Source organism: Parasteatoda tepidariorum, chromosome 10, assembly GCF_043381705.1.
Source record: "Parasteatoda tepidariorum isolate YZ-2023 chromosome 10, CAS_Ptep_4.0, whole genome shotgun sequence".
NCBI classification, from domain to species: Eukaryota; Metazoa; Arthropoda; class Arachnida; order Araneae; family Theridiidae; genus Parasteatoda; species Parasteatoda tepidariorum.
The window spans coordinates 44,303,338-44,313,366 of record NC_092213.1 but is presented as its reverse complement, the minus strand read 5'-3'; the positions used below and the strand labels follow the sequence as shown (position 1 = coordinate 44,313,366).

At 29.0% G+C, this 10,029-nt stretch overlaps 1 protein-coding gene across 1 annotated transcript; it reads left to right on the top strand.

Annotated features, from left to right (window-relative positions):
• Nucleotides 1-629: 629 nt before the first annotated feature.
• On the top strand, nt 630-1,547 carry LOC107451663 (protein FAM200A-like). The gene has a single exon (XM_043040498.1). It carries the CDS (start codon nt 630-632, stop codon nt 1,545-1,547), a length of 918 nt encoding a protein of 305 aa, XP_042896432.1.
• Nucleotides 1,548-10,029: the final 8,482 nt, after the last annotated feature.

Sequence of the window (10,029 nt, the reverse complement as noted above, 5' to 3'; positions counted from 1 at the left end):
CCAATTTGTTTCGTGTCACAGCTAATATTTAATTGGTTCAGCAGTGTTAGGTTGTGTTTCTATTGTTATTGACGTGATTGTCCACTGATCATAATAGTAAGTAATTTAATAGTTTTATTTTTTCTGAATAATATATTATTATTCCTAATATTTCCAGACAAATGGATAAGTTTTTGATAGGATATAAGCGAAAATCCACTAATAATGAAGATTCTGATGTTGGCACAAGTAGTGGGAATACAAGCCACAAGGAACAGGAAGGAAGAACTCCCAAGACAAGGAAATACGACTTATCCTATTTATCGTTCGGATTTACTAATATTATTAACGATAATGTGGAAAAACCAATGTGTTTGTTGTGTTCAAAAGTTTTGGCTGCTGATAAGTATGAGATCCGGCAAATTGAAACAGCACCTTGAAACTATTCATTCTGAATACGTTGGTAAGCCCCAAGAATATTTTGAAAGAAAATTGGATGAGTTATCTAAAAACAAGCAAAATTTCAATTTTTTTTTTTTCATATTCCATCAAATGCATTTCTAGCATCATACCTAGTGTCGTACAGAATCGAGCAATGTAAAAAAACCCACACAATAGTAAAAACCTTAGTTTTGCCAGCAGCTATTGATATGGTCAAAACAATGTTTGGCCAATTTTATACGAATCAGCTGCAACAAATACCGCTTGCTGATAATACAATTGGCAGAAGAATTAATAATATATCTGAAGATCTTTGTGACCAATTAGTTTCTCGAATGCGTACTTCAAAATTCGCCATACAAGTAGATGAAGCTACTGATGTAGCTAAAGACGCACACTTAATTGCATATGTTCGAAATGTTGACGATACTAATATGATTGAAGATATCTTATTCTGTAAACCAATTCCAGACAGAGCCACATCCTACGAAATTTTCCAAATAATCGACAGATTTTTTAATGAGAATGACATAATGTGGAATAATTGCATTGGGCTCTGTACTGACGGGGCGCAATCAATGACTGGACACAAAACTGGTCTTCAAACACAAGTTAAATTGAAAATACCTGAGGTTCTCTGGACGCACTGCATGCTCCACAGAGCAGCTCACGTATCAAAAACTATAAGCGAGGAACTTAACAATGTTTTTGCAAAAGTAACGAAAGTTATAAATTACATAAAAAACAGTCCATCAAAAGCAAGGTTGTTCGCAAAACTGTGTGAAGATTTGCGAGCTAATTACACGTCACTTCTGTACTATTGTGAAGTGCGCTGGCTATCTCGTGAAAAAGTTATTCAAAGGGTACTTGAACTCAAAGAAGAAATTGCTATGTTTCTCGAGGAAAATCATATTGAAGACGGCAATATGTTTAGGGATGATAATTTTATCGTTAAACTTACATATTTGGTTGACATTTTTGAAAAATTGAGTGTTCTTAATAAATCAATGCAAGGACCGCAATTGCATTTGCTTATACAAAAAGACAAAGTGCAAGCATTTATTAAAAAAGTGGAGCTATGGAATCAAAATTTCAAAAAAATAAGCTTGACATGTTTCCGCGTTTAAATTTATGCGCCCGAGATAACATAGAAGCAAACAAAAATCTCTTTGTGGAACACTTGAATGATTTGTTGCTCCAATTTTCAAATTATTTTGGTGATCTTGATTTTACAAAGTTTGCGTGGATACAGAATCCATTTATCGACGAAGAAGATGATGAATTTGGATTGACAAGTATTGAAAAAGAAAAATTGATTGAATTATCTTGTGATACTACATTAAAACATAAATTTCAGATTGTATCTCTGGTTCAATTCTGGTTGATTCTTCATACAGAATATAACACTTTGTCAAACAAAAGCTTTGAAAGTACTGCTGCCGTTCGCAACATCATATTTATGCGAAACGGGATTTTCTGCCTTGGTTGCAATAAAATCCAAATAACGAGCTCGTTTAGTTGTAGAAAAAGAGCTACGAGTAGCTATATTGTCACAAACACCAATATTTGATAAACTTTGTGCTAATAGACAATCACATCCATCTCATTAGAAACAATACTAAAATATCGTTTTCCATTAGCTTGTATGAATAAATTTTATAAGAGTAAAAATTTTTGTGTTTTTATTTTATGAAATCTTCAGGGGGGCGCCAAAAGATTAAATATTTTTAAGGGAGGCGTAGTAACATTTTTATGAAACAGAATTATTTATGAATTTTGATTTTAAGTTTAGAAACCACTGCTCTAGTGCAACGTAAATAAACAACTGCTACTTCTAACTGAGTAACGCAATATGTCTATATTTTAAATCAAGGTTATCTTTTACTTCGTTACGATTAACATATTAATGAAATGCTCTTATACAAATTTACATTTAATATTTGTATAAATTTTTTTTGGAACAATGTTTTTTGCTTTTGCAGAAAATATCAACTCAAAAAAACTCAGATAAATGAGAAACAATTATGGGAGTTGGTGAGTCGGGCCTTCTTAGTGCGATAATAAAGTAAGCAAAATAATTCTGAATAGAAATCTAAATTCATTCATAAATATAATAACATCTTCTTAATCTTCCATTCTTAAAATTATTTTTGTTACAAACTAAACACTCAAATACATTACTGGTCTGAGCGTGTCATTTAAGCAACAATGCCCTTAAAAGTCAGTAGTATTTGTTAAAGAAATAACAAGCAAGATTGTTTTAAATTGCGGATATAATATGGTAGCATGTGAAATTATTATGTTTGAAAAAAAATTCCTTATTAAAAATTTAAATGTAAAAGATTTAATACAAATAACTCACCTAAAATCCATTACACATTTGAGTGTGAGTTTAATAAAAAAGAATAATGCCTGAAAAAAGTAAATTGTTACTGAGGAAATCAATAATAAGATCGTACATGTAAGTAAAGTAGTAAAAAATTGCTCCATTTGATGCGCAAGGAAATATTCATTATTGAGAAATATAATTATACTAGGCTTCATATAAACAATCCACACAAGGCGTATTACGGACCTGAGTTTGTGTTAATCAAGCAGCAACATCAGGAAAAAGCAAAAAATTATTATAGAAATAAATTATGAGATCAATTTAGAGCGCCATGTGTCCGATAGCAGAGATTAATAGCCGATTTCGCTAATTTGATATATTTTAAGTTTCAATTTAAGAACTTTAGAGAGGCTTAATTTGTAAACTGAAACATTGCGTTTAAAATTGTAAGCGAGATAAATATTTCTTACAGAGCTGACAACTGTTGGAAGGGAAAGTTGCATTTAATTTATTACATTTCAGCATATATACTTTTAAGACTTCTTAAAGAGTAGATTCAAAAGCGTGTATAAAAGTAAATAAGTGATAAATCTATGTGCTATAGTACCAGAAGCTGTAAAAACAACGAGAAAAAAAAGCAAATTAAATAAATTCAAGAAAAAGAGCAATGAAATATCTCTGTACGATATTAAATTAAGAATGCAGAAAAAAATTAAAATAATGCACCATAATCCATGTGCTAGTTAGAGAAGCTGTAAATCCAACGAGGAAAAGGAAGCAAATCAAGTAAATTAGAAAAAAAAGCAATTAAATACTCCTATAAAATATAAAATTAAGAATCCAGTTAAGATAAATTAAACTAAAATAATACACCATGTACTACACAAGAAAATTCTTAGAAACACAGGGCACGAATGACAATCAGCAATGAAATATCTCTGTACAATATTAAATTAAGAATGCTGAAAAAAATTAAAATAATGCACCATAATCTATGTGCTAGTGAGAGAAGCTGTAAATCCAACGAGGAAAAGGTCGCAAATCAAGTAAATTAAAAAAAGGCAATTAAATACTCCTATAAAATATCAAATTAAGAATTCAGTTAAGAAAAATTAAACTAAAATAATACACCATGTACTACACAAGAAAATTCTTAGAAACAAAGGGCACGAATGACAATCAGCAATGAAATATCTCTGTACAATATTAAATTAAGAATGCTGAAAAAAATTAAAATAATGCACCATAATCTATGTGCTAGTTAGAGAAGCTGTAAATTCAACGAGGAAAAGGACACAAATTAAGAAAATTAGAAAAAAAAACAATTAAATACTCCTATAAAATATCAGATTAAGAATTCAGTTAAGAAAAATTAAACTAAAATAATAAACCATGTACTACACAAGAAAATTCTTAGAACAAAGGGCACGAATGACAATCATCACGTAATGTATAAACAAATATGACAAACTTAGATTATTTATTTATTTATTTTAAATACATCGAATCTTCAGCAATTACCCACCATTAGTTTTTAACATTAAATCCTCAGAAGAGCTAGAAATAAAAACGATATTTTCTTTAAATTTAAAAATCCAAGGAAACGTAAAGCAATTTTAAGTAATGTTCGACAAAAAGAAAACAAAGTTTGAACAGTTTTTTTTAATGAAACCTTTTTCCCATTATCACAATTTGAGAGAAATATTTTTCTCAATTTTATTTTATCCCAGATACCTCAAAAGTATAAACAGCAAGCAAAAATACAGTGATGTTGACAAGAACTACTTAAAAGTTTATTGCAAGACATGCTAAACTAAATAGGGAATTTTATTTTAAATTGAATTTTATAAACTTTGGATTACAATCCAAAATCTTTAAAATAGAAGAGATTCTGAATGGTTTTGTGGTGAGTAAAATAACCAACTTACGTACATTAAAAAAGAATAAAATCCAATAAGAGATTTCGAAAGATTTTTCTTGGAAGACAAACCAAAGCTCGTGATGAGTATATCGGAAAATAAAAACCAATATGGTCCAAAGCTAATTAAATCTGCTTCATTAATTGCGTTCAATTCTCCAATAACGATAAAACTATAGAATTCGTTTATAGATCTATTCGTTTGTTAAAGGAAAGAAAAAGTGTGTTTGAAGATGTAATCGATAGTTCTTTTTAAATTACGCTTCTTTTTAAATGAACATAAGGTGACAATTTGAAAATTTTATAAGATGGAGCAATATTATTTTCAAGAAAAGCATATTTTTATAACTAAATATCTATTAGTTTCTCTATTGAATCTTTAATTATAAAAACTTCTGTGAACGATTATAGCGTGACGTGATTTATTTTAATTAGTACAATTGAGATATTTTAAGCCTGCGTATTAAGGTTCTCTAAATAAGCTTGCATTAGTGCACTTTCATATAACTCATTTATTTTCAATCAATCGATACACCGTGAAATATTTCTGGCAAAATAACCATAATGAATGGTAATGACATTTCTGGTTAATAAAACTAAAATATACGGTATATTTATCATCGATACACTTTCGATATTCAATTGGTATTTCGCGTTGGTAAGCGTGACTACTGGATGTGTCATCATCGCATCAGTGCGCATACGGTACTTAATTGGTTCCGTTCATATGGTAATGATTTACCGGAAATTTTCTTTTTCAAAATTATAGTTTCCATTACAACACCTTTTTAAAAAAATAAAAGAAATAAATACGAAGTAAATGAAACCGAATAAATGGTTTTTATGCCATGATCTAAAATTGGGATAAAATAACTAAATTTCACCACATTTACAAAACTTTATAACTTTATATAAAACCATATTTTACCAAAATCATTATTATAGCATTACGTTAAAAATTGCCGTGCTACTTGGCGTGCCAATAGTGCCAGGAACATGGTAAATTTAGCATATTCATTTTTTTTTAATATGGAATAAAACGATGCTTTAAAAACGATATTAATTACGAGATAATGGATTAAAAATGATATCTTTCACAAACCAACTTTTTTCAGTACATTGTATTCCTACATTTGATTCGAAGTGTTTTAGGTAGGATTCTTCCCGAAAATAATGTGTTTAAAAGTTAAAATTTAATTGCAATATATTTTTATTAATTAATAAATTGTGAAGAAACTATGGTTCAATACTTCCCACAGTGCTTCACGCTGATATAATTCATTTCACTCTGAAAAAAATATCAAAAGTACTAAGAAGAAAAAAAAACAAGTTAAATTGCCCGAATTCTCGCTGAAACACACAGAACTGAATTTTTTGAATTAAATGTACAGAAAAAAATCGAATTTTCCTAGTGTATTTCTCAAAAAGGGCTTCTTTAATTGCATTGACATATTTCAACGCACTGTTATTTATTTCACAGGTAATATTCTACCTTTTATCTGTGGTAGAAAGAAACTTCCAGTACCCCGCCCTCTGTCGGGGTTCAATTCTCCGTGATACAAACTAGGTGCCTCATGGATGAGCACTTTCTCCGATTGAGTTCTGGTAATTCGTATTCCTCTTTCATGTAATTAGAGCTGAAAAGGGTTTTAGGTTTAGAAAGACTTACTTAAGGTTAGTAAAAATGTCTAGCAATTAAGCCCTTTTCGTCTCAAACGAGTTTCAAAACCAAAAGAGGCTTCCTTTCGAAGAAGCATGAAATAGTATGTCAACAATTTGGTGTGTTATGAAGATATTTTGATTAACCCGGCCTCGATCACGGTTCAATTCTCAGGGATAAAAACTGGGTCCCTCATGAATAAGCATTTTCTTCTATCGTATTCCTGTAGTTCGTACCTCACTTTAATGTAATCAGAGCTGAAAAGGGGTTTAGGTTTAGAAAGAATTACTTAAGGTTAGTAAGAAAGCCTAGCAATTAAGCCTTTTTCGTCTCAAACCGGTTTCAGAATCTAAATGGGCTCAATTTCAAAGAAGCATGAAATAATATGTCAAAAATTTGGTGTGTTAGAAAGAGACCTTGCTTAACCCGGCCTGCCTTAACCCGGCTTGCTTAAGCCGGATAAAAACTGTGTCCCTCATGAATAAGCATTTTCTCCTATCATATTCCTGCAGTTCGTACCTCACCTTAATGTTATCAGAGCTGAAAAGGGCTTAAGGTATAAAAAGTATTAGATTAAGGCTAGTCAAAATGACTTAGAAATTAAGCCTATTTCATCTCAAGTCAGTTTCGGAACAGGAAAAAAAAACTTAATTCCTTAAGAACATATAGTAATTTATATAGATTTACTAATTGATTTCTGTAAAATTTCTGACACTTTATTAAATATTTTCTCTATGTTCTTACATAAAATTTAGGTGTCACATTTTCTCTAGTTTTACATGAGACTCAAGTAGCAAAAGTGAAATTGCTTTACGGTGTTTGCAATGGTGTAAACGATGTGTTTAATGTAAAAGTATTTCAGACTAGTTATTTCCTAATATTAGTTACAGTTCGCAATTTAACAAATTTTACAAGTAAATGAAATGTTCGTATTCATATTTCTCACTTTAATATGGACTGTGGAAATATCATGTTTTGGTGAAAAATAATCTCATTTAAAGAAATTATTTGAGAACTTTTGGATTTGCATGGGCAATTTTAGAAAACTTGACGCGAATATTTTGACATGAAACCAGTCATAAGAGATTCGCTCTTTTCAAAAAATTTTAAAAAATTGACAAATTGTCCAGTCTATTGCTTCTTTAACATGGACTGTGGAAATATCATAATTTGGTAAAAAAAAAACAACTATTTCAAAGACATTCATTGATTACTTTCGGACAAATGTAGGCATTTTCAGAAAATGTGAAGCCCATATTTTAACATGAAACCAGTTTTGAAAGATTCGCTCTTTTTAAAAATTTGAAAAAAAATATACGAAGTGTTCACTCAATTTCTTCTTTAATATGGACTCAGGAAATATAATTTCTTCGTAAAAAAATTCTCCCTTTAAAGATATTCTTTGAGCACTTTTATACAAATATTGGCATTTTGAGAAACTTTGACGTATATACTTTAACGCAAAACCAGTTTTAAGATATTCGCTCTTGTCAAAAAATTCAAAAAAAAAAAAAAAAAAAAAAAACAAAAAAAAAAAAAAANTAGTGCCCGTTCTATTGCTTCTTCAATATGGGCTGTGGAAATATAATGTTTTGGCAAAAACAAATATAATTTAGAAGCATTGTTGAAGCACTTTTGGATTAATGTGAGCATTTTCAGAAAACTTGACTCACATATTTTAACATGAAACCAGTTTTATTTGGTAAAAAATAATCTAATTTAAAGACATTCTCTGAGCATTTAGAAAAATATGGGCATTTCAGAAAACTTGACGCACATATTTTAGCATGAAACCAATTTTAAGGGATTCGCTCTTTTCAAAAAATTTAAATAAATTCAAAAACTGTCCGCTCTTTTGCTTCCTTAACATGGACTGTAAAAATGTCGTCATAATTCGGTAAAAAAAAAAAACTTTTTTAAATACATTTATTGGTTAGTTTTGGGCAAATGTAAGCATTTTCAGAAAATGTGAAACCCATAAATTAACATGAAACCGGTTTAAAGAGATTAGCTATTTTCAAAAATGTTAAAAAAAATTGAGGAATGTCCGCTCTATTGCTTCTTTAATATGGACTCGGGAAAGATCATTTTTTTAATAAAAAAAAGAAATCTCTTTTAAAGACACTGTTTGAATACTTTTGTACAAATATGAGCATTTTCAGAAACTTTGACGGACATATTTTAACAATTTTAAGAGATTATCTATTTTCAAAATATTTTAAAAAATTCACAAAGTGTCAGCTCTATATCTTTTTTAATATGGACTATGAAAATATCATGCTTTGGAAAAAACAAATGTCCTTTTAAAGTATTCATTGAGCACTTTTGAACTAATACGGGCATTTTCAGAAAACTTGAGGCAAATATTTTAACATGAAACCAGTTTTAAGAGATTCGCTCTTTTAAAAAATTTTTAAAAATTCACAAAGTGTCCTCTCTATTGCTTCTTTAATAAGTTTTTCTAGTGTTCTTCAAAGGAAAAAGCTAAACACTTTATTGTACAGTATGCTACATTCTAGGTCAAAAAACTCCATACTTTTATAAAATTACTTCCATTTAAGGAGTATGATTAAGTGATTGAAATAATTAGGTTAAAAAATTTCATTGATGTTCAAATTTTAGTGTATACATTATGAAAGTTAAGAATTAAGAATAAATAAACTTTTTACATTGTGTTTGACTTTGTTATCAGTCTGACATTCTCAATTTTGACTTTTTATTCTTAGCATACCGCCTGAATATTTTAACAATCTTTTTCGAAGACAGTTAATTTGAAGCTATTAAGATAAATTTCATTGTTCAATATTTGTTTTGGACACAGCTCACAAAAAGTTTTTCTGTGACATATCCCGAAGTATAGTACATACTCTTAAATCATGAATTAATATAATCCATAAATTATCTGTACTTACATGAATAAATCATAATGAGTAAATTATAATTGCTATCAATAAGAACATAGCTGTTATTATGGTGATCATTTACTCACTGTGATCATTCATTCTATTACGTCCATTCAAACACACCGCAAAAATATTATCTTGTAATCACATGTATTTTTCTTATAGTTTTACTACAATTTCTTTGGCATCATTCAATCTTAAATAAATAATTTAATGAATCCCTAATGCATATGGCAATTAAATGTAGTTCCGGTCATAGTATTTTAGGAAATTTTAATTCCTTTTAGGGACGCATTGTTAAGTTTAAAATCTATAAGAGTCTTTTGTACACAGACTATGTACTGAGTGCAGCACGCATTGCAGAAAAAGCCACGAATTAAAATTAAAACAGTGACCGACCTATGAACTATTTGCCCTTTTAAAAATTTTTACTATTTTTTTTAATCATGCCATAGATTTACATTTAAATATTGATTTTTCAATTTCGCGATATTATTATTGATAATATAAAAAAAAATTAAAGAAAACTATTTTTTTAAAAAATATAGTCTTAAATAATTTTATAATACTTATCAATTAGTATAAAATTATATGCTTTAATCAATGTTTAAATAGGACATAAAAAGATATCCAGAACGTTTTCAATCTTCACTACAATTTAAGAAGATAATGCACAACTTTGAATATCGCAATATGTTTAACAATTTAAGCATTAATATCCTTGTTTATTGATAAAAATAAACATATAGTTTTATATTGATTCTAAATTGAAATGAAGAATGTGTATATTTTAGTATTC

Excerpts from the sequence above, each read along its gene's own strand:
- LOC107451663 (XM_043040498.1), top strand. The coding sequence starts at position 630 with ATGGTCAAAACAATGTTTGGCCAATTTTATACGAATCAGCTGCAACAA.